The sequence below is a fragment of the Aquarana catesbeiana genome, linkage group LG04 (assembly GCF_042186555.1).
Source record: "Aquarana catesbeiana isolate 2022-GZ linkage group LG04, ASM4218655v1, whole genome shotgun sequence".
Lineage (NCBI taxonomy): Eukaryota > Metazoa > Chordata > Amphibia > Anura > Ranidae > Aquarana > Aquarana catesbeiana.
In genome coordinates, this window is record NC_133327.1 from 648,249,920 (window position 1) to 648,275,661 (window position 25,742).

General features: G+C 41.8%; 1 protein-coding gene across 2 annotated transcripts in view; it reads right to left on the reverse strand.

The window, feature by feature from the left end:
• The window catches only part of HAAO (3-hydroxyanthranilate 3,4-dioxygenase), an 83,707-nt gene that overhangs the window by 18,476 nt on the left and 39,489 nt on the right, over positions 1 to 25,742 (reverse strand). The window contains exons 5-6 of one of the 2 annotated variants that reach the window (XM_073628455.1): positions 16,605 to 16,694; positions 8,689 to 8,732 (exon numbers count right to left, since the gene is read on the reverse strand). In XM_073628455.1, the coding sequence (XP_073484556.1) occupies positions 8,689 to 8,732; positions 16,605 to 16,694 (134 nt within the window). The remainder of the gene's footprint in view (positions 1 to 8,688; positions 8,733 to 16,604; positions 16,695 to 25,742) is intronic. The other variant, XM_073628456.1, reaches the window with a different exon arrangement.

The window sequence follows — 25,742 nt, forward strand, 5'->3', positions numbered from 1 at the left end:
CCATGAGTGAAAGAAATGTTTTTGTGTTATTCATATTCTCTGAAAAATGGCCAGAAAATCATAAATTCTGCCAGGGTATGTAAACTTATGAGCACAACTGTATCTCCTAAACTTGGGCCGTTTAGGAGATATTTACTGTATACTGATGATGATAATGTCATTGGCGCATGCGCTCTGAAGGAATGGCTGTCCGTGCCGTTTCTTCAGAAGCCTGTGCCGTGACCAGCGGCTCCCGCTCCACAGACCGCAAGGGAAGACGGGTGAAGATGCATGTGGCCTCGAGTGGGGATGGCAAGGGCTTTATTGGCAGGTAAGTTTCACATAATATGCTAGTATGCGATGCATACTAGCACATTATGCCTTTACTTTGCAGGTAAAGAAAAAGCTAAAGAAAAAAAAAAGAAGACTTTAATTCAGCTTTAACAGCTTTAACGTTACTAATGAATATTTCTCTGCCACCAATACATGATAGAACATTCATACAGACATGAAATTAGCTGAGTTTGCAGATTATACATACATTACTAGTGTTATTATATAGGATTTATATAGCACCAAGCATTTGCACAGCACTTTACAATATAAAGGGGGACAGTACAATTACAGCACAGTTTATTACAGAAGGAATAGGATGGCCCTGCTCATGGAGCTTACAATCTACAGCAGGGGTCTCCAACTTTCTAAACAAAGGGCCTGTTTATTGTCCTTCAGACTTTAGGGGGGGCAGGCGGAGTGGAAATTTTCCTGGTATCAATGGGAGAAAATATCACCACATTTGGTATTATAGGGAGAAATAGTGCCCCATCGTTGGTATCAGTGGGAGAAATTGTGCCCCATTGTTGATGTCAGTTGGGAGAATAGTGTCTGGGAGGAATAATGCACCAGGGGCCAGATAAAAGCAAGCAGAGGGCCACATCCGGCCCCTAGGTCACAGTTTGAAGACCACTGATCTAAAGGAAGGGGGAGATGGTACAAAGGGAAATAGCTGCAGGGGATGATCTGATGGAGGTGACTCAAGTACAGCTTTTTAGGTGGAGGTGGGGTAGGCTTCCCTGAATAAATTATTTTTTAAGGATCGCCTAAAGGTGGACTGGGCAGGGACTAATCGAACATCTTGGGGTAGGGCGTTCCAGAGGATGGGAGAGGTTCTGGAAAAGTCCTGGAGGCAAACATGGGAGGAGGTAACAAGGGAGCTAGAGAGCAAGATGTCTTGAGAGAAGCTGATTGGATGATTTGGGTGATATCTGCAGATGAGGTTGGTAATGTAGCTGGGAGCCATGTTGTGGATGGCCTTGTATGTCGTGGTTGGTATTTTGAATTTATACATTGGGGTATTGGATACCAGTGAAGGGATTGGCAGAGAGGGACAGCAATCATGAATTGGTTAGTAAGGTGTATAGGTCTAGCAGCAGCATTCATAATAGACTGAAGGGGATAGCCTGTGTAAAGGTAGACCTGTAATGAGAGAGTTGCAGTACAGTACTCAAGGTGGGATATAACCAAGGAATAATTTGTAGTGTCGTTGGTCAGGAAGGGGCAAATTCTGGAAATGTTAAGCAGGTAGAGGTGGCAAGATTTAGCTAGTGATTGGATGTGGGCCTAAAGGAGGGGTCAGAGTCTAGGATTACACCCAGCACCCTGGCATGTGCAGAGGGACCAATGGTTGTGCTGTTGATCTCAATGGTAAGTTCATGGGGGGGGGGGTGATCGGGGAGGAGGAAATATTAAAAGCTCAGTTTTAGAACAACTGAGTTTGAGGAACTGGTGTGACATCCTTACTGATATGTCACTCAGTATATTTGTGATACATGAGATCGAGGGGGTGAGCTGGGGAGTGGAGAAATAGATATGGGTGTTGTCAGTGTAGAGGTGGTATTGGAAGCCCTGAGAGGTTATCAACCAGCCCAGGGAAGAGGTGTAGAGAGGGAATAGGAGGGGCCCAAGGACAGAGCTTTGGAGCACCCCAACAGAAAGATGAAGAGGAGCAAAGGAGATGGTGTTGTATGTGACCTTAAAGAGTGCTGAGAGGGAAACTAGGAAAGAGCAGAGTCACAGAAGCCAAGGGAGTGGAGTTTATTGAGGAGGAGTGGGTTGTCAACTGTGTCGGCAGTGAAAATGTCTAAGAGTATGAGAATAGAGTAATGGAGGTTGGCTTTAGCAGTTAGTTGGTCATTAGTGAGTTTTTTTTTTTAACAAAAAAGTTTATTCATATTTTCACAAAAGAAACAATTCACTTCGAATTAGATTTGAATACAGATGACATTCATAGAACAGTTACATGACTTAGTATGAGTAAGGTTCAATTATCACATTAGTTATCCATTTCAGAAGAAGATACTAATATACTCATTAAGGATATTAATATAGAGTGTGAGTGTAAGGGATCTCACATTTCAACCTGGGGCATTCTCTCCCACTCGTATATAGTTTTGAAGGGTCCTGGGGGCCTACAGCCGAAAAGGGGGGGGGGGACCCAAGTCAACGCCAATCCCAATGGGCCCAGACCCAACATTTCATTGCCTTCACCCACGCTGCCCAAATTTTCTCAAATTTTTTTGGACAATTTCTTCCCATATATGTCATTTTATATAATGGTAGTGCCTTATTTATCAGAGATTGCCAGAGTTGTTTGGTGGGCGGTTGGGACTGATTGCACTGCAGTAGGATTGCTTTTCTAGCATATAATGTGGTATAGAAGATGAATAATTTCTTTCCCCATGTGACTTCTAGAAAGTCACAGATAAATAGAAGAGGTATTGGGCTATATGGGACTTGCAGTCCCCCTATAGAGTTGATATCAGCAAGTATACTATTCCAGAATTCCACCACTCCAGGGCAGGACCAGACCACATGAAAAAAATCGGCCTCCCCAGCCCCACATCTAGGGCACCTCGCTGTTCTATCAGGGTATATTTTTGCCAGGCGTATTGGAGAGTAATAGGCCCTATGTAAGAATTTCAGCTGCATAAATCTATCCCTTGCTGAAATTGTCAAGGGTAAATATTGCTGAATTCCCTCTTCCCAGTCCCCATCCGTCAACTCCGGCACATCCACCCTCCACCGCTCACATAGCTGGGAGACTTTAGATGTATCTCGAGTCACAAGCAAATTATAGACGGCGGACAGTGTTCTTCCGCCATCTTGGTTTTTTAATACACTTTCTATCGGTGTCTCCTCCAGAGTCAGCGGACTGGGGAACTGGGACCGGAGCGCATACCTCACTTGGAGGAACCTGAAGAACATATGATTGGGTAGATCCTTTTCTCTTTTTAAAGCATCAAAGGTAATTAGTTGTCCCTGGGTAACTATATCCCCCAGGGTCGTTACTCCATATCTGGCCCATACAACCGGGTCGGGGATGGAGTGAAAATGAGGCAGGCGGGGGTTACCCCATAGGGGAGTTGCTGGGGACCAATTACTAGGTCCCATAAATTGCGCATTAACAGTGTCCCATACCTTAAGGATTGTTTTCATGGGACAGGTCACATCTGGATTGGATCTAGGGCCTCTATGCACCAAATTCCTCAACTCCGCATAGGAGCCGAGCAGCGCCGCCTCCACGGAAGCAGCAGGGTTGGCCGGTTCTTCTGAAAACCACCATTTTACTGTTACCAATACCGCTGCCCAATAGTATTTTAAGAAGCAGGGCAAGGCCAGACCCCCCAGGGTCCCTGGTAGTTGCAATGTTGCCCTGGCTATTCTAGGAGTTTTCCCATTCCAAATGAATGAGGTAATAATGCTAACTAAGTGTCGAAAGAAGGTCATTGGTATAGGGATCGGGGTTTGTCTGAATAGGTATGTAAATTTAGGTAGAATTGACATTTTGATTAAGTTGACACGGCCAACCGGGGTTAGTGGTAGAGATCTCCATGTGTTACATCTTTGGGATAGGTAGTTGACCACAGGGTTTAAGTTAAGGTTGATATACTTTTTTAAGTCTTGATGTATTTCTACCCCTAGGTATCTAGCCTTCTCTGCGTCAAGGGAGGCCACAATTTCATCTCGAGCATCCTCCTCCCCAGAGGACAGGACAGCACACAACCTGCGAATGTTTATGTCCGTGCCCTTTCCAGGCATGAAACCTGATTGATCTTCATGAATTAGAGTGAGTATTATTTTGTTTAACAGCTGGGCCAAAATTTTGGTTAAAATCTTCGCGTCAGAATTAAGTAAAGATATAGGTCTATATGAGGGGCATAATTGGGGGTCTTTTCCCGGCTTTGGCAGGACCACTATAATGGCTTGTGACATGGATAGTGGTATCTCCCCAGTTCGTAGGGTCTCTGTAAACATTGTATGCATCCTAGACGCCACCTCGCCCATATACTGTTTATAAAATTCAGGGGGCAGGCCATCCAGTCCCGGTGTCTTCCCTGTTTGTAAGGAGCTTAGAGCCCGTTGGACCTCTTCCAGGGTTATTGGAGCCTCAAGGCCCTATCGTGCTGCAGCCGTGAGGGTCGGAAGCGTTATTTCGTCTAGGAAGTCCGAGAGTTCCTTCGCTGAGTATTGTGCCCTAGAGGAGTATAGGGACGAGTAATACTCAGCAAAGCAAGCGTTAATTTTCGCAGGGTCTGATACTAGGGTCCCGTCATTCTTTCGGATACGAGCTATTGTGGACACTGGGGATTGCTCCTTGGCCAACCAGGCCAAAAGCCTACCTGTTTTATCCCCTTGCTCAAATATTCTTTGAGTTTGGGCCAATTGGCGTTTGTTCACCTTGGCTACCCTCAGTAGCATTACCTCCCGATAGGCAACCTTCATGTCCTGTGCTATAATAGGGTTGGCCGTAAGGGTGTATCTGGTCTCTAAGTCCTGGGCTTTGGTCTCTGCCTCTTCCAACAGCATCCTATTATTCCTGCGCTCTGTAGCTATGGATGACATATAGCAGCCTCTAATGTAGGCTTTAAAAGTGTCCCATACCATCCCCGGAGTGGAGGAACCAGCGTTAGCCAACCAGAATTGTTTTATCTCTTTTTCTATCTCAATTTCTATAGTAGGGTGTTCAATCCAGAATCGGGAAAGTCGCCAAATTCTGTCCGCCTGTGGAGTGGAAGTCTGCAATGTCATTAGTGAGTTTTAGTAGGGCAGTTCAGTGGAATGTTGTGGGTGGAAGCCAAACTGTAGGGGATCGAGAAGGTTGTTGTCAGTAAGGTAGCAACCTTATGGTTGTGGACCATGCATTAAAGAATTTTAGAGGCAAACTGGAGCGGGGAGATGGGTCTTAAGTTAAACAAGTGGGGTCCAGTGAGGGTTTTTTTTAAGTATGGGGGTAATCAGCGCATGTTTGATTGGAGAGGGAAAGGTGCCAGAGGAGAGGGAGAGGTTGAAGATGTGGGTAAGAGAGTTTAGGACAGAACAGGAAGGTGGCCATAGTAATTGTGAGGCGACAGGGTCCAAGGGAAAGGTGGTGAGGTGGGCCTCAGAAAGGAGTTTGGCAACTCAGCACTCAGCAAAGCAAGCGTTAATTTTCGCAGGGTCTGATACTAGGGTCCCGTCATTCTTTCGGATACGAGATATTGTGGACACTGGGGATTGCTCCTTGGCCAACCAGGCCAAAAGCCTACCTGTTTTATCCCCTTGCTCAAATATTCTTTGAGTTTGGGCCAATTGGCGTTTGTTCACCTTGGCTACCCTCAGTAGCATTACCTCCCGATAGGCAACCTTCATGTCCTGTGCTATAATAGGGTTGGCCGTAAGGGTGTATCTGGTCTCTAAGTCCTGGGCTTTGGTCTCTGCCTCTTCCAACAGCATCCTATTATTCCTGCGCTCTGTAGCTATGGATGACATATAGCAGCCTCTAATGTAGGCTTTAAAAGTGTCCCATACCATCCCCGGAGTGGAGGAACCAGCGTTAGCCAACCAGAATTGTTTTATCTCTTTTTCTATCTCAATTTCTATAGTAGGGTGTTCAATCCAGAATCGGGAAAGTCGCCAAATTCTGTCCGCCTGTGGAGTGGAAGTCTGCAATGTCATTAGTGAGTTTTAGTAGGGCAGTTCAGTGGAATGTTGTGGGTGGAAGCCAAACTGTAGGGGATCGAGAAGGTTGTTGTCAGTAAGGTAGCAACCTTATGGTTGTGGACCATGCATTAAAGAATTTTAGAGGCAAACTGGAGCGGGGAGATGGGTCTTAAGTTAAACAGGTGGGGTCCAGTGAGGGTTTTTTTTAAGTATGGGGGTAATCAGCGCATGTTTGATTGGAGAGGGAAAGGTGCCAGAGGAGAGGGAGAGGTTGAAGATGTGGGTAAGAGAGTTTAGGACAGAACAGGAAGGTGGCCATAGTAATTGTGAGGCGACAGGGTCCAAGGGAAAGGTGGTGAGGTGGGCCTCAGAAAGGAGTTTGGCAACTCAGCACTCAGCAAAGCAAGCGTTAATTTTCGCAGGGTCTGATACTAGGGTCCCGTCATTCTTTCGGATACGAGCTATTGTGGACACTGGGGATTGCTCCTTGGCCAACCAGGCCAAAAGCCTACCTGTTTTATCCCCTTGCTCAAATATTCTTTGAGTTTGGGCCAATTGGCGTTTGTTCACCTTGGCTACCCTCAGTAGCATTACCTCCCGATAGGCAACCTTCATGTCCTGTGCTATAATAGGGTTGGCCGTAAGGGTGTATCTGGTCTCTAAGTCCTGGGCTTTGGTCTCTGCCTCTTCCAACAGCATCCTATTATTCCTGCGCTCTGTAGCTATGGATGACATATAGCAGCCTCTAATGTAGGCTTTAAAAGTGTCCCATACCATCCCCGGAGTGGAGGAACCAGCGTTAGCCAACCAGAATTGTTTTATCTCTTTTTCTATCTCAATTTCTATAGTAGGGTGTTCAATCCAGAATCGGGAAAGTCGCCAAATTCTGTCTGCCTGTGGAGTGGAAGTCTGCAATGTCATTAGTGAGTTTTAGTAGGGCAGTTCAGTGGAATGTTGTGGGTGGAAGCCAAACTGTAGGGGATCGAGAAGGTTGTTGTCAGTAAGGTAGCAACCCATATGGTTGTGGACCATGCATTAAAGAATTTTAGAGGCAAACTGGAGCGGGGAGATGGGTCTTAAGTTAAACAGGTGGGGTCCAGTGAGGGTTTTTTTTAAGTATGGGGGTAATCAGTGCATGTTTGATTGGAGAGGGAAAGGTGCCAGAGGAGAGGGAGAGGTTGAAGATGTGGGTAAGAGAGTTTAGGACAGAACAGGAAGGTGGCCATAGTAATTGTGAGGCGACAGGGTCCAAGGGAAAGGTGGTGAGGTGGGCCTCAGAAAGGAGTTTGGCAACTTCCTCAGTGGTAACAGGGTCAAATGAGGAAAGTATTGAGTATGATGTTGGACCTGGTATGTTGGTTGGAGGAGAATGCTGGACCCTGGAGATCTCATCACAAATTGTATCTATCTTGTTTTTGAAATGACTGGCAATCTTCTGTACCGTAAGTAAGTTGGTGGGTGACGGCAGTAGGGGGTGAAGTAGGGAATTAAGGTTAGAAAAGAGTTGACAAGGATTGGATGAGGGGGTTTTGATGAGAGTGCCATAATAGGTTTATTTAGCGCTGCAGAGACATGAGTTGTATTTAAGAAGGGCAGATTTGTGGAGGGTGAAGTTTTGCAGTGGTTGAGACTTTTGGTGTCGTCCATTTGCCAGGGTTGTAGCAAGTGAGGCGTAGTTATGCGTGTAAAGAGAGGAGAAAGTGTATAAGGGGGATTGTAGTAAGCTGTTGTAGAAGGAGGTGGTCAGGCCTGGACATGATAGGGGTATGATTTTGTCATAAAGGCAGTCAATAGCAGAATCAAGAAGGGAAAGGTTGAGGTGGAGAAGGTTTCTACGGGTAACTGTTTGCTGGTTGGAGGCATGGGAGTTTGGAGACTGGGAGAGTTTAAAACTGATAAGGTTGTGATCAGAGAGAGGAAAAGGGTTGTTAGAGGTGTTGCTGGGAGTGCAGAGGTGGGAGAATACAAGGTTGAGGGTGTTGTTATTGAAGTGAATGGTGGTTTGTGTTCATTATTTTAGGTTGAAGGAGGAGGTAAGGTTGAGTAGTTAAGAAGTGGCTGAGGTGTAAACATTGACTGGAATGTTAAAGTCACCAAGGATGATGCCAGGTACTTCAGAGGAAAAAAAGGGTAGCCAAGCAAAGAAGTCATCGAGAAAGCCAGGAGGTAGATAGATGACAAATTGAATGCACTATTAAAAAAGAGCAGAGGAACAGAAAGGGAGCGGTAGGAAAAACCTGGAAGGTGTTTTGTGGGAAAAGGAGAAGTTCAACTCCACCTCCTTTTGGTCCGCTGGGTCTGGGTGAGTCCAGAAGAGGCCACCATAGGAGAGGCCAGCTGGAAAGGCAGAACTGGATTCCTGGAGCCAGGTTTCAGTAACAGCAAGTAGGCATTCCATAAGGGCACTATGTATGAGGGGTGAGCTGGCTCATGGAAGCAGGGGAATTGAAATAGGAGCGCGAGGGTTGCGGCTGTGGGAGACTGCAAGTTCTGGGGGTTAGAGTTTGATGGTGGAGGGCCAGGGTTTGGGGCGATACAAGTTAAGAGTAGTAGGAGGGTGAGGAAATATTATTTATATCTATCTGATCTGTTTTACATGTATTAGTAGTTGTACAAGTTTGTTGAATTTAATAAGGGTTGGATAAAAAGTTCTGCAGTCTATGTCCAGCTTAACGAAAGAGCAAAATTTTAACAAATAAATGTTCCTTGTACTGACAGTTTTTATGTTACCTGGGTCTGGCTTTCCAGTTTTATATTGTTTCGAGTTGAAAAATCTGAAATGAAATATTGATATGTTTATTAGTTATTTATTTATTTATTTTATTATCGAAGTCTAGGAAATCCTGAAATTATTTTCACAGTTTTTCACATAAACGTGCATTCTAATATAGCCTAGGCATGCTTGTTTATGTGAACAGAGAAAAGTTGAATGTGTGCAGACTGATACTTTCAGCTCTTATTTTATTTTCACCTTGTGATTCTGCCATTTACCCTCTTATGCCCTGTACACACGGTCGGATTTTCTGATGGAAAAAGTGCGATCGGATTGTGTTGTCGGAAATTCCGATCGTGTGTGGGCTCCATCGGACTTTTGAGAGTTTGAGAGCAGGATATAAAATTTTCCGACAACAAAATCCAATCGTTTAAATTCCGATCGTGTGTACACAAAAAAGTGCCACGCATGCTCAGAATAAATTAAGAGACGAAAGCTATTGGCTACCGCCCTGTTTATAGTCCCGACATACGTGTTTTACGTCACCGTGTTCAGAACGATCGGATTTTCCGACAAGTTGGCCCAAAATCCGTCAGAAAAAATCCGATGGATTTTGTTGTCAGAATGTCCGATCAATGTCCGATCGTGTGTACAGGGCACTACTGTCCTCGGGTGACAACAACATTCACTGTACTGTATTTATTGAGTAGCAGCATTGTCAATCTAGAACAAAAAGTGCTTTAGGACTACAGAACACTCCCCCATCTTCTCTTCTACATAACTAGGGGGAAAACACCTGTTTGTGCTGCCACTTAATATTCAATAAACATGCAAATTAAGTGAAACAAATGTCAATGTAAAAAAGAGACAAATAATTCCACAGTGGGGCACTAATTAATCTACAAATCTCCTAAATATTAGCATTGTGAAATGATCAACATAAAACACCCATACATAATGAAAAGTGTCCATATGGCATATCCAAAAAATATATATACAGTATGCTCCAACATATGCAAATCAATATGGTAATACATTCCAACTTAAAGTGATGAAAAGATAGTGAAACAAAATCTCGTTAATCCACTAAAATCCTTCACCAAAATGATTTGTGCCAATTCCACTCCCTTAAGAATAAAGCTCAAAAGATGTTGTTGCCAATCACTCTTGTGTCTGGCAAATATCGCCTTATTAGATGTCATTGAATTATACATTCCAATCTCCAGCCTGATTAATAAAGACACTCTCCACATGTGGGGATAGAAATTGACACAAAGTCTCCAATAGTGTAAAAACACCTTAAGGTAATCGCTTTATTAAAAGTAATGCACTTATATCATAAAAGATTCAAAATTGCCTTGTTAAAGTTCCAAACATGCCAGGTGACTCAGTGCTGGGATCTCCTCATAGCTTCCTTCGTACACGTGGAGTCACAGTCTCAGCGTTGCCATGTAGCCACGTCCCGGCGCGTTTCGTCACTTCCGACTTCGTCACAAGGGGCGATGACACGGCAACAAAGCTTAAGTATCCCCCTTATAGACATCGACCACCACAATATTGTCCATCTGTCCAATTAACCCGCCTTCTGCCAGTTGAAATCGGTATTGTAAATTATAAAATATTAACAACCGGCTAGATGGTTAAACGCAGCATGCACATTACTGTGTCTCACCATACTCAACTAATATAACACACTACTCATGTGGGAATTAAAATGGACTGACCTGATCATCCAACTGTTCCATTAACCCCACATTGACTAAGAGTTTGAAATAATTTTTAAATCCTGCAGGAGGAGACTAATAGTTTCTCCAATTCTAAAATCCGCATCATGGAATATATATATAATGGTAAATACAGAATCTCAGATTAATTGCCACTACCATTTAAGGTTTGGAGGAGTGAGTCTATATAAAATATCCCTAAATTATATATAGATATAAATATCTTTATCTCATCTCCAAAAATAAAGAATAAAAATTAAAATAAGGTATATCCTCAATAAGTTCTCAAAATATTCAGTTAGAACCAGACTAATAAGTATTAACCACTTAACCCCTTCCCGACCAGCTTCGCCTTTTGACCACTAGCGGGTTCGCCGCCGGAGCCGATGCAAGTGCCCGGCAGGCAGGAAGACTGCCATTACTAGCCATCACCGCCAATACTAGTAAAAAAATAACAATAATAATAAAAATGCCATAAATCTATCCCCTATTTTGTAGACGCTATAACTTTTGCGCAAACCAATCAGTAAAAGCTTATTGTGATTTTTTTTTTTACCAAAAATATGTAGAAGAATATATATTGGCCTAAACTGAGGAAAAATTTAGTTTTTAAAAAAAAAAAACTTGGGATATTTATTATAGCAAAAAGTAAAAGATATTGTGTTTTTCTCAAAATTGTCGCTTTTCTTTTGTTTATAGCGCAAAAAATAAAAACCACAGAGGTGATCAAATACCACCAAAAGAAAGCTCTATTTGTGGGAAAAAAAAGGACGTCAATTTTGTTTGGGAACAGTGTTGCATGACCGCGCAATTTTCAGTTAAAAGGATGCAGTGCCGTATCGCAAAAAATGTCTGGTCATTGAGCAGCCAAATCTTCCGGGACTGAAGTGGTTAAGGACCGAGCCTCTTTCTGAGATTTGATTTTTACAAGTTAAAAACTTACTTACTTAGAACCCCCAAACATTATATTTCACATTTTTCTCCATGCCTAATAGGACACAGGACCCGATCGCCTCCGTCGCTACCGACAGCTCCGGTAAGTGGTGGAGGGCACCGGAGCACAGCGGGAAGGGGGCTCTCTCCCGCCGCCGATAAAAGTGATCTTGCAGAGAATCCGCCGTAGGAGACCACTTTTATCTGAAAGCGGACCGCCCGCTGAAGAGGATACCGGGGTTATAGCAGCTAGCTCCTGCCATAACAACGATATTGCTCTTCAAAGTAGCGAAGTAAAATGACAGCGGGCAGTCTGTAAATGGTTAATCATTAATAATCACTGATGAAGCAGTTAATGTCCAGTTCGATGCTTAACCCCTCAAGGCTTATCATCTGTAATAAATAAATACACTTAGTTTCCCTTCTGGAGAGGTCTCTAACTCTATTAGAGCCTCTCCATGCAGGGAGGACCCTATCCACACCCCAAAATTGGAGAGAAGAGGGGTCTTTTGCATGATAACGCCTGTAGTGTTCTGAGATGCTATATTTATATCCTTTTAATATATTGGTTATGTGTTCACCTACTCTTATTTTTGTGTATAAGCAGCTCTTCAATAACATCTAATAAGGCGATATTTGCCATACACGAGAGTGAATGGCAACACCATCTGGTGAGCTTTATTCTTAACCACTACAATACAGGGCACTTATACACCTTCCTGCCCAGACCAATTTTCAGCTTTCAGTGCTGTCGCAGTTTGAATGACAATTGCGCGGCCATCCATCACTGTACCCAAACTAAATTTTTATCATTTTGTTCCCGCAAATAGAGCTTTCTTTTGGTGGTATTTGATCACCTCTGCAGTTTTTATTTTTTGCTAAACAAATAAAAAAAGACTGAAAATTTTGAAAAAAATAAAAATGTTGCTTTTGTTTATATTATAAAATTTTGTAAATAAGTAAGTTTTCTCTTTCACTGATGGGCACTGATAAGGCGGCACTGACAGGCACTGATAAGGCGGCACCAATGAGGTGACACCAATGAGCGGGCACTGACGATGGGCACTGATATGCGGCACTGATGGGAACTGGTAGGTGGCACTGATGGGTGGCAATGATATGGGCATTGATAGGCACTGATGGGCATTGATAGGCGGCACTGATGGGCACTCATGGGTGGCACTGGTGTAACGTGACAAAATGTGGAACATTTTTCAAGGCTCTGTAGGTAGGCAGGATTGGGTCTGTAGCTGGAGTGGAGTCAGAGTATAGATTGGGGGATGTAGGATAGAGTAGGGAGAGTTGTGTGTGGTTTAGAGCTCTGGTTGAGCCCTTGTGGGAAAGTTAGAGCCTCAACTTAGATGATAGAAGTGTCTGTTATGTAGCTTTCCCCTTAGGGAGAATGACATCTACTCTCTCCCAAATGTCACCACCAGGGTAGCTGAAAATTAATAAAAGCAAAACAAAACGCCATTTGGTACGCGAGAAAAAAATTGGACATGGCCAGCCATGCAATTTGGAATAATGTTTGCCTATGGACTGTTGTTATCCAGGTTAAATCTCCAAATACGGAAAGGTTTCTTCACAGTAAGAGGTGTGAAAATGTGGAAAAGACTTCCTCAAGAGCTGGTCCTGTCCAGTTCAGTAGATATGCTTTAAAAAAGGGCCTGGATTCTTTCTCAAATGTGCATAATATAAGTGGATATATCTGATTGACTCTTGGAGGATCAGGAAGGAATTTTCCTGTCTATATAGGATTGTATAATTTTTTATTGGACCTAAATGGACTTGTGTCTTTTTTTCAAACAGACTTACTATGTAACTATGTTCCCATGGTGTAAAGAGGAGTTAAAGGAGGATGTAGACTGAGTCTCTTTATTCCTATGGGACAGAGGGCAAGATTATATCTGGGGAACAAATACATAGATTGGCTCAGTTTGGAAATGGGTGGTGGCCTACAGAGATGGCAAGTCAACTAACTTGGCAGTGGTGAGATGGGCTCCCACTCACAAATATGGTGGATTTTGTTGTCTGAGTGTTTGGCATGTAGCCAGGCGCTGGCTAGTCTCTTTGTGTTATCATGGGACATTCTTTAACAAGGGCTGCCTTAAGTTTGTTTTCCTCTAGTGTTCAGCCTGAACATAGTAACATCATTTCCTGAAAGCAGAGAGAGAGAGAGAGAGAGAGAGAGAGAGAGAGAGAGAGAGAGACCACTACTGAAAGCTGGGGATCATGGGGCATGTGATCTGGAGAGCCAGGATTTCCATGGAACCAGTCCTGCTGCAGACTACAAGTTCCAGCCAGCTAGAGAGAGATGAATGCTGGGTGAGGACATAAATAGCCTGGTCCAGGGAGGAGCTCTTCCTCTTGGGACCACAGCCTTCAGCAGAGAGCAGAGACCCAGCTGCTCTGGGGAATGCGAGCAGGAGCCACAGCCTGGACCATATGGAGAGTCTTCAAAGAGTAAGCCATACACCTGCAGGCAGATCCACCATTGCTAGCTCCCTGTTGGCCGAGTGACAGTTGGGGGTCACTCTCATCATCACTGTTACAGACCCAGCTGAATCCCAGCGTTGGCAGGTGCACGGCCAGGCACCATTCACTAGTTGCAGATTCTTCAAGAGCCTGTTCCAGGACATCCTATTCCCTTGAGCCTTGGTATCATCAGGAATGATAATGGGTAGAAGCCCACCCTCTGTACACCCTACAAAAAAGACACTGCATGCACACACCTTTACCCCGTCTCTTTATAAAAAAGCTTCTAACAGAAAACACTTTGCCCATACTATTGCTGCTCGCCATTACACCGCAGTCCCTCTGGGCCCTTGTTGAGCTAGCTGAAGATTCTGAATACCTTCACTACAAGGACTTCTCTTCTCTTAAGCCCCCGCATCATAACATCTGTGCTTTTTAAAGTGAACTCTTACTCAGAATTTATTTATTGCATTGCATTGTTCACATATTGTGTTCTTAAAAAAATGTGCTGTTTGCTTTCTGGGCCTGTGGCATCAGAAAGCAGAAAGATCAGATCACAGAAAGATCATTCTCTTCCCTTTCATACCTGGGGTCATAGGTTCTTCCGGGGCCTACTGGTTATTACCGTTTGATTTACTGTGATCTTTCTTTGCATTGCATATGTCTTGTATACTTGCTACGACTAAAGTTTGAGATTGAAAGATATATGCATTAACATTCCTTTCTCTTTGCTGCCTTAAGAATCCTTAGTAAAATACTCATTTACTTTGCTACAGCTCAGTGTCTTTAACATTGCATTCTTTCTTTGAATTATGTCCGATCCCAAGGTGTCGGGAGGCTTGCAAGGTCAGGGCAACCTTTAGGGACCTTCATCTTCCAGCGGCCCTTATGGGGGGGTGGCACTACAGGCATGACCCCAATGGTTGAGGCCTGTAACCAATGGAATCTGAAGGCCCCCCCGTACATAAATGAAGGTGTGTTTACTGAAGTGGCCTTTGAGCCAAAGAGTGTAGAGCTGGAGAAATGAAACCAGGGTTTTGGATTTTCCACTGCTAGAAACATTTGTACAGGAGGCCCCGACATGGGTTTTACAACCTGGATGTTGGATTATGCCCCCACACATGACTTCTCCTCATGTCTATAGGCAACCTTTACACCTGAACTCCAGTGAGCCATATAAAGATGCTGTTCCACCTTCCAGAGGATTTGTAATATTCTGCAGCTAACACGTTCCAGACCTCACAGGCAGGTTCTACATTTGCCCTCCACTGCAGAAGTACAGTGAAAGCTGGGATCACACCCTCAGAAACCTTTCTGCTTTCATTACATACCTTATTTTAGACCCAGTGATGTCATCAGTGGGTCTCTGTGCTTTTCAGGACTCCTCTTATGAGCCCTCAGCCCTGATGTAAGCATAGGGCTGGCGTTTGGGAGTTATACAAATATGAAAATGCTTTTATCGGTGAATGTCAGTCCAGTGGACTGGGTGTTCTTAGAAATGCATTTGCATACAGGCTACCATATGTAATGCCCACATGTGATGCTGAGCCTCCAGCATCGAAAGAACTGAAATCCAATTAAAAAAAAAAAGGGCAAGGAAGACTAGGGAAGAAAAGGCTAGATGAGACAGGCTGTATCTGACTTACTGCAGCTTCTACATCACTCTACAAAAAGGGTAAGAAATGTCAGTACAGGAGTCTAGCTTTAAAAGGAGAGGGTAACCCAAGTTGCCTGTAAGTTGATGCCTCCTCCCCATTTTTTTTTCTCTAAAACTTAAATAAAAGGATAAACATATAAAAGGAAAGGGTAAAGGGCAGGGGCGGACTGACCACTTAGCCACTCGGGCACTGCCCGAGGGCCCTGGGCCACTAGGGGGTCCCATCAGGGTTGCCAGCCTCAGTAAAACCAGGGACAGTGTGTATAAATCTGTGTTTTTTTTTTACATGTCTGTGTATACTGTGTGTACATGTATGTGTAAACTGTGTGATTGTATACTGTGTGTGTGTATACTGTGTGCCCCCATAATCTCTGATTGCCTGGGGGCCCCTTAATCTCCTATTGCCCGGGGGCCCCATGAGTTATCAGTCCATCCCTGGTAAAGGCTCATTTACACCAGAAACTACACATAACTGTGCGTTTTTGACTGTATGTTTATATTCATCTGAAGTGTGCTTGACACGCGTTTTGCATGCATTTTGTACTGCGTCTGCAGTGCATTTTTCTATACATTTTTGGGCTTGGCTTTCTTGGTTTAAAGGGGCACGGTGTGGTGCAGTGCACTTGAAGCGTGTTTGTAGCACGTTCACTGCATTTGCAGTGCAGAAAAATGCAGCATGCTCTACTTTTTTTTAACTGCTCTGTACTGCACTGCAATGATATGAAATATGCCCATAGGATTACCTTGACTTTTGGCTGTCTATGCAGTTAGAGTGCAGTTCAAAATGCATCCAACTTTAACCAACTTTAGCCAACTGCGTTCGGTGTGAAAGGGCCCTAAAATACCTAAACTGACTTCCTGTCCAGTAATCCCATTACTCTAATTTTGATGTCTTATTCCAACATGGCAGCTGATGCAAAGGCCGCACAAAAATAGAATACAAAGCAGTTATCAAAACTTATGTAAAGATATGGGTATTTTTACATTTTTACATTTTTATATATATGTATATATATATATATATATATATATATATATATATATATATATATATATATATATATATATATATATATATATATATATTAATATACACACATTTGCCCTTGCAATACTTCAATTGGACAGTAGGTGTCAAACTTACTCATTAATAACTGGAGCCAGCTGCCTTCCCAGGTCTTCACAGTAAAACCACCTCTCAAATAAAACCTCTGTGGAGTTGCCAACGTAATACCTTTTGGAATAATATAAAAAAAGCCATTTTTTTTTTTTGCACAATATAGTTTTAGTCTTGTAAGGTAAAACTATCTATCTATCTATCTATCTATCTATCTATCTATCTATCTATCTATCTATCTATCTATCTATCTATCTCTGCTGTACTCAGTGGAGTAGCAATCTGTTTTGTTGGTCTGGTCAAGTTTTACCTAGGTTTGGTGGTTGATCACTCCTACCTGCTTATGGAAGAAGCTTCCAGAAAGCAGAGTAGGAGGGTTATGAATATTTATCAGATCTCAGCCAATCGCTGTAAAGGGGCGTCCAGATGGTGGCTGGGGAAACTATAAACGTTTGGGAGGTCTGTTCAGAGGGTTCCTGTCCTGCAGCTGCTGCCTCTGGGATGCAGCCTGTGTACCTGGGAGCTGATGTTGAACCTCAGCCTGTGCTTGCTGTGTGTCTGAGGAAATCTGGATTGAGTGATACTTGCTGGAGGGCATCACCTGGGTAGGCCGACCTAAGGAGGGATCCTGGAATCACAGGGGAACATTGCATGGAAGCTAGCAGGCAACTGCTATCCTTGAACATTGTTAGTAGGTTCTCTGCTAAAGACTCTCGTTGTACATGTGATTGGGGAAGTAAGTGCCACAGATTGCTGTAAGGACTGGGACTGCTTGCATCCCAGATAGCAAGTAATTGTGCTGAAAGTTTGAAAATGACTTGCTAAGCTATTGCTAGACTTGCCAGACTTCACAAGTTTGTTGAACAATTGCAGCAAGTCCGCATTGCATGACTCCAGATCAACATTTTTTGCAAACATTCTGCAAGTTCTGGTTCAGTTATGTTGTGCAATAGTCATCCCACCACAGGGGTCACTGTGGCTGAATTTTCATGCTATAGACTTGCAGAGCTCTTGCTGTAGACTTACCACTGCAACTTTGCTCATGCTAGAGACTTGCCACGCAAATTTGCTACAAATTGGAAAAGTGTCAACTAGAACTTGTGCTTCAAGTGCTCTTCAAGTGTACAACTTGCCAGTGAAAATGTGCAGGAAGTTAACAGATCTACAATTTAACACTGCCACAAATTTGTGGCAAGTTATCCTTGCTATCTGGGATAGAGTCTCAGCTTAGCTGGCACTTCCCGCTTACCCCCAACAAATGCTGCTACAAGAGAATTCTGTCAGAAGTTGTCCTCTTGTTCATTTGGCCATTTTGGAGTGTCCTGCACCCCTATCCCTCACCTGTTAAAGTTTTTGCAATAAACCCACAGAAAAGACATTCTCTAGACTGAGCCAGGGAACTGTACCTGGGTCGGGCAGCCTTTGAACTACTAACGGAGACCAGGGCTATGTCCAGTGGCCCCATTCAGAGGGTGAGTGCTAGATGTATAATCTTTGTGCTCCGATATAGCAAACAACCATCCAGTAACTGCTGTGCACAGCCCTCTAACCACTGCAAGATCTGTAGACGTTATTAACAGCCAAGTTGAGCTGCAATAGCAGAAAGATGCTCTCCTAGAAGCCACACGTATACTTTCCATAAAGTAAAGTACACTTACCACCTGACAATGCAAGGTCAGTAAGGTCAGAAGTCAATGCAAGGTCAGAACCAAAATGTGACAACAGCAGGGTCTCCAACCTGCTGCCATCACCAGTATGTGATTATAAAAATCTCAACACTACAAACATATGGCAACTGCCCCAACCTATAACTGGCCTTAAAGAGGAGCTCCAGGCCCCTTCAGAATAAATTAAAAGTCAGCAGCTACAAATACTGTAGCTGCTGACTTTTAATATTAGGGCACTTACCTGTCCAGGAGTCCAGCGGTGTCCTCACCCATGCCAATTTTTCAATCGGCTATCTGGTTCTGGTGCTGCCATCTTGCCTAAGGAAAACCATCAGTGAAGCCTTGTGGCTTCATAGCAGGCTCAATACTGTGCATGCGCGAAGTGCGCTGCACTTTGTGAATGGGCCGGCTCCCGGGGAAGGAGAGAGGCCACCCCCCAAAAAGAGGCAGGGTGGCGTGGAGCTCCACTTTAACAGCAAGGAGCACATGGAAGGGTGATGTATGTCAAATAAAAACAAAGAAGTTATTATATGTGTTCCTACTATGGAGGCTCTCAACATTTATAGAGTTAGGACTGCAGATACTACTGGGATGCCTTGTCGCAGCCTTTGCAGCTTATGCATGTATTTGCAAATGTGTGTTTAACTGTTTTTAACGTGAATTATATAAATCTCAGTCCAACAAAGATTTTCCTGCCCCAGGACAATTATTTATGAGTCAGCAGAATGAGAGTGATGGTCACTGAAGTCCATACACACAAGGACTATATTATCTGCTATAACATTTCTGACTTCGAAATAAATGTTTGTAATTCATATATGCTGTCACATCAGACAGGGTTTTCACAAAGGTTGAAAATAACAGCTTTGAAGAGCAGTAATATATTAACAGCTAAGGAATTATTTATATTCTGGTTTAGCATATTAGAGATAGGGCTTAACAATTTGAAAATATCATTTATTTAACGAAAAGGAAAAACGGTGCTAGCAAAAATGTTTACAAAATAGACAATAGTAGTAACATCAAAATAAATGGGAAAAGAAAATGTACTTAAAAGATAAGTGGGAGCCCGCTGGGCTGTGGAGGGGGCGGGAGAGGCTGTCTCATGCTCTCAGTGGCTCACTAAGAGGCTGTGCCAGCTGCCAGTCCAGGTATTGGGGTGGATCCTGACCATATGGTTGGAATCTTTACTGAGTCTGGACCGGCTCTGTGACGTCAGCTGACAACGGGTCACAGGAGTGCAGAACGAACTGCACTCCTGTGATCCATAGATATACAGCCAAAAAGCTATACTTGTCCTTTAACCCGGGTGTGCAGACCTGCTAATCCACATTTAGATAATCCACTTGTATTCAGGTAAGTGGTTAATGCTAGTGGGAGTATCCTTCGCGCTATTGGTGAGTAATAGTGAAAATGTGTAAAAACTGACACATGAATGAATGAGAATGTGTGTGTGTCACCGGCGCAAAACCACTACTTTTCAAAAAATATGTGTGTCAAAGTTGCTGCATTCAAAAAAAACCCTCACTGAGGTGGGCTGAAAATGCTAATGTATACATGTGAATGTGCTACTTTCAAATTACCACCACTTGTATTATTCCCTTTTTCAAAACAACCACTTATAAATATTATCATGTGTTTTAAATCAAACCAAAATTAAACATCCAATACATAAAAAGTCCTTTAAACATGCTCCAAAATCCTTCAACGATTATTGTGACTGCCGTGCTCCTATGTTCCTTTAATAATCATGTGTGACTTAGTGAGACACCTCCACCATCCAGATTGGCCACTCACCAGATGCTTATATAAAGATGCGCCTTTGGTTCAATTCAAGGGATAATCACTCCACCTATGTAACACTCCTCACCGGCTAACCTTGGACTCTAGTATTCCTCATATAGAAGCATAGGGACAAAAAGCGATCATAGCGCAATATGTTTAAACTATTTATTTTAAAATCCAAAGAAAGAGTATCCACTCACATTTAAAAGTGCCCTCGAGCCGGCACGAAGCTTATCCAGCAGTTACGGGCGGGTGTCTGGCTGTTTGCATGGTCCGCCTGTTGATAATGTGCGGTCTCCACGCTTGGCTTGCACCTCAAGCCTCGTTCCCATTCCCGTTCCTGTCCGGTCACGTGATGCAAAAAAATCTCCCAGCAGCCTCTACGCGTTTCGCATCATAAAATGCGTCATCAGGAAGCTGCCTTTTGATTGGTGTATGTGCTATTTATGTTGCGTCTGGCCGGAAATGGATGTTCCGCCATCTTAACTAAGGTTATGTTCCCTTTCTCATTTCTTCTATGTCTTCCTTCCTGGTGTTGCCATTTTAACTAAGGGCCTTTGCCCACTTTATGTATCCTAGGTGTGCATACCCACTTCCACTTGTTGTCATTACTTAGATTGTATTTGGATGTATTTATATTCAAAATTTTGACCCATCTATAACTGCTGGAGAGGCTTTTACATATATTAAACATATCAACCATATAAAGACATTATACACATTTTTCCCATTCCGCCGTGAATCCTAATACATGGGCAATATGGGACAGCAAAAAGCTTATCCTTCAATATGCCTGTTTTAAAAAAACAAAAATTTCATATTTATATAACCCCTATTTTCCCTTTTCACATCCCGTTCTTAATGATTTTTTGTAAATGAATGAAAAAAATATAAAAAATATAAAATAAAATAAAATAAAATGAAAAATATATGAAAAGTGAAAAAAATAAAATAAAAAAGTAAAAAAATAAAAAAGTAAAAAAATAAAAAAGTAAAAAAATATAAAAATAAAAAAATACATAAAGAGATAAGAAAATATATATAAAAAAGGAGAAGAAAAATATGACAAAAATGAAAACTATAACAAAAATGAAAATAAATTAAAAAAATATATATGAAATAAAAATAAAATGAAATAAAGTATATAATGCAATAGATAATAATAACTGAAAATATTTTACTATTAGTAATTTTCCAAATAGCAGTTGATGAAGAAGCTGGAGGAAGTATAAATCCAAGAGAAAAAGAGGCTGTAGAGGGGGAGGCAAAAAGGAAAAGAGAAAATTAGGGGAGGGTATTTTTAATTTAACGGACATAACATTTACCCATGAGGAATTGTTAGTACTAGAGAGTGGAATTAAATATGCACCTAGTACAACTTTTAACCAGTTTGAAGTATTCATTGACTTGCAGAAGTTTATTAGAAAATTAAATTTAAAAAAACATTTTTTAGAGAAAGAAGAACCCCAACATCAACCCAATGAAACAGGATATACACATAGTCAGTTGAGGAACAGATCCACGTTCAACCCCAGGTCTAGTACCAACCAACATATAGAAGTGTTCAAAAGGATAGTGGAAAAGGAAATGAGAAATATCAAACCGGTAAAGTGCAATAAAGATAGAATATGGCAAGGTCTAAAAAAATTGGAAAAAAGGAAAAATATAGTAATTCGACCAGCGGATAAGGGGGGAGGGGTAGTGGTCCTAACTAAACAGGACTACTACACAGAGTTGGAAAGACTAGTTAAAGATATTAGTACTTACCAACCCCTGAAAAAGAATCCCAATAGAGAACTTAAAAAGAAATGAAAAGAATACTTGAACAAGGGTATAGCAGATAAAATCATCAATAAAAAAGAAGGCAGATACTTGTTGACAGAGGCACCGAGAATACCAGTAATATACCAGGTTCCAAAAATCCACAAAAATAGAACTAGACCACCAGGGAGGCCCATAATTAGCGGCATCGAATCAGTATACTCCAGATTGGGGGAATATTTGGACGTATTCCTCCAACCAATAGCAGGAGAGGGTAAGGCATTCCTTAACCACTTCCCTACCCGCCCATAGTCATATGACGTCCACAGATGGGATCTCCCATCCTGGGTGGACGTCATATGACGTCCTGGGATTCCCGGCCGTCTAGGGGGCGCGCGCGCGCCGCCGCGTTCCTCGGGACCCGGTGCGTGTGCCCGGCGGCCGCGATGTCCGCCGGGCATCCGCGATTGCCCGTTAACCGGGCCGGCATGTGGATCTGCGTGTGTAAACACACAGATCCACAGCCTGTCAGCTCTGAGGAGAGCGATCTGTGTTCCCAGAACGGAGGAACACTGATCGGTCTCCTCCCCTAGTGCGTCCCCTCCCCTTTCAGTTAGAATCATTCCCTAGGAAACATATTAACCCCTCCCCGCCCCCTAGTGGTTAACCCCTTCACTGCCTGTCACATTTACACAGTAATCAATGCAATTTTATAGCATTGATCGCTGTATAAATGTGATTGGTCCCAAAAATGTGTCAAAAGCGTCCGATGTGTCCGCCATAATGTCGCAGTCACCAAAAAAAATCGCGATCGCCGCTAAAAAAAAATTAAAAAAATTTTTTTTTTTAAAAATGCCATAAATCTATCCTGTATTTTGTAGACGCTATAACTTTTGCGCAAACCAATCAATATACGGTTATTGCGATTTTTTTTTACCAAAAATATGTAGAAGAATACGTATCGGCCAAAACTGAGGAAAAAATTTGTTTTTAAAAAAAAAAATTGGGATATTTATTATAGCAAAAAGTAAAAAATATTGTGTTTTTTTCAAAATTGTCGCTCTTCTTTTGTTTATAGCGCAAAAAATAAAAACCGCAGAGGCGATCAAATACCACCAAAAAAAAGCTCTATTTGTGGTGAAAAAAAGGACGTCAATTTCTTTTGGGTACAACGTCGCACGACCGCGCAATTGACGTTTAAAGTGCGACAGCGCTGAAAACTAAAAATTGCCCTGGGAAGGAAGGGGGTGAAATTGCCCGGTATTGAACCGGTTAAGGATAGCAAAGACGTAATTAACAATTTAAAGGGTATAAAAGTGGACGACTCCACACTATTGGTAACACTGGATGTGGAGTCGTTGTACACCAATATAAAACAAACGGATGCCTTGGCAGCCGTAGCATGGGGAATGAAGAACCTATCAAATTTGAAATTAAAACAAAGAAGGTTTATACTGGAAGGACTAAGGATGGCTATGGGAAACAATTTTTTCTGGCACAATCATAACTACTATAAACAAATAAAAGGAGTAGGAATGGGCAACAAGTATGCACCGAGTGTGGCCAACATCTTCCTGAGCAAATGGGAGGAGGAAGAGATTTTTGGGGGATGCTGGCCACACTTGCTGTTATACAAACGCTTCATTGATGATATCCTAATAGTGTGGAAGGGAAGCCAAGAACAACTGGAAACATTTATTCAACATATCAGCTGCAATAAATATGATATTAAATTTACAGCTACAGTACACCAACAAAAGATAAACTTCTTGGATCTAGAAATCTATAAAAATAAAAATAAACTTGGGACTAGGACACATTTTAAAGAAACGGATCGGAACGGATATATACCGATGGGGAGCTGTCATCACCCCCATTGGAAAAAAGCAATCCCAAAAAGCCAGTTTATCAGGATTAGAAGAAATTGTGACCAAATAGAGGACTATTTTCAGCAGACCGATACCTTAATAGAGAGATTTATAGACAAGGGCTACAAAAGAAATACACTGGAGGCCACACGCCTAAAAATAGCCAATATGGATAGAGAACTAACATTAATTAATAAAAGCAGGAACCTAAACAAGAACGATAAAATACCATTTATAACAAGATTTAATAAACAATATAGAACATTAGAGAATATTATAAAGAAACATTGGCCCATAATCAGTAATGATCCACAATTAAGTAAAGTTCTACCAAAAAAAACAGCATTTGTTTATAGAAGAGCAAGTAGAATCCGCGATAAAATAGTAAAGAATGTGCCAGACCCCCCTAAAACTATGTCAACTTTTTTCAGCCAGAAGGGTTTCTTTAGATGTGGGAAATGTAAGGCGTGTAGATCTACTGACAAAAAAGATAGAAAGATAAAGAATTTTACGTCGAATAGTAACGAGCAAACCTATAAAATTGATAAACTTATAACATGCTGTAGCACACATGTCACCTACGTACTGGAGTGCAGTTGTGGACTGCAGTACGTAGGTAGAACAACTAGGGCCCTGTCAGTAAGAATAGGAGAACATGTTAGAAATATTAAAAAAGGATTCAAACATCACAGTGTATCCAAACACTTTAGGGACATGCATGGTAGGAACCCCCAATATCTAAAGTTCTATGGAATAGATAGAATAGAAAAAGACTGGAGAAACACTAATATGAGAAGAGAGGTGTCAAGGAATGAAACCCATTGGATATTTAAAATGGACACAATGAGGCCAAAGGGGTTGAACGTGGAACTCGCATCAACTGCTATTTGGAAAATTACTAATAGTAAAATATTTTCAGTTATTATTATCTATTGCATTATATACTTTATTTCATTTTATTTTTATTTCATATATATTTTTTTTAATTTATTTTCATTTTTGTTATAGTTTTCATTTTTGTCATATTTTTCTTCTCCTTTTTAATATATATTTTCTTATCTCTTTATGTATTTTTTTATTTTTATATTTTTTTACTTTTTTATTTTTTTACTTTTTTATTTTTTTACTTTTTTATTTTATTTTTTTCACTTTTCATATATTTTTCATTTTATTTTATTTTATTTAATATTTTTTATATTTTTTTCATTCATTTACAAAAAATCATTGAGAACGGGATGTGAAAAGGGAAAATAGGGGTTATATAAATATGACATTTTTGTTTTTTTAAAACAGGCATATTGAAGGATAGGCTTTTTGCTGTCCCATATTGCCCATGTATTAGGATTCACGGCGGAATGGGAAAAATGTGTATAATGTCTTTATATGGTTGATATTTTTAATATATGTAAAAGCCTCTCCAGCAGTTATAGATGGGTCTTTTTGCTGTCCCATATTGCCCATGTATTAGGATTCACGGCGGAATGGGAAAAATGTGTATAATGTCTTTATATGGTTGATATTTTTAATATATGTAAAAGCCTCTCCAGCAGTTATAGATGGGTCAAAATTTTGAATATAAATACATCCAAATACAATCTAAGTAATGACAACAAGTGGAAGTGGGTATGCACACCTAGGATACATAAAGTGGGCAAAGGCCCTTAGTTAAAATGGCAACACCAGGAAGGAAGACATAGAAGAAATGAGAAAGGGAACATAACCTTAGTTAAGATGGCGGAACATCCATTTCCGGCCAGACGCAACATAAATAGCACATACACCAATCAAAAGGCAGCTTCCTGATGATGCATTTTATGATGCGAAACGCGTAGAGGCTGCTGGGAGATTTTTTTGCATCACGTGACCGGACAGGAACAGGAACGGGAACGAGGCTTGAGGTGCAAGCCAAGCGTGGAGACCGCACATTATCAACAGGCGGACCATGCAAACAGCCAGACACCTGCCCGTAACTGCTGGATAAGCTTTGTGTCGGCTCGAGGGCACTTTTAAATGTGAGTGGATACTCTTTCTTTGGATTTTAAAATAAATAGTTTAAACATATTGCGCTATGCTCGCTTTTTGTC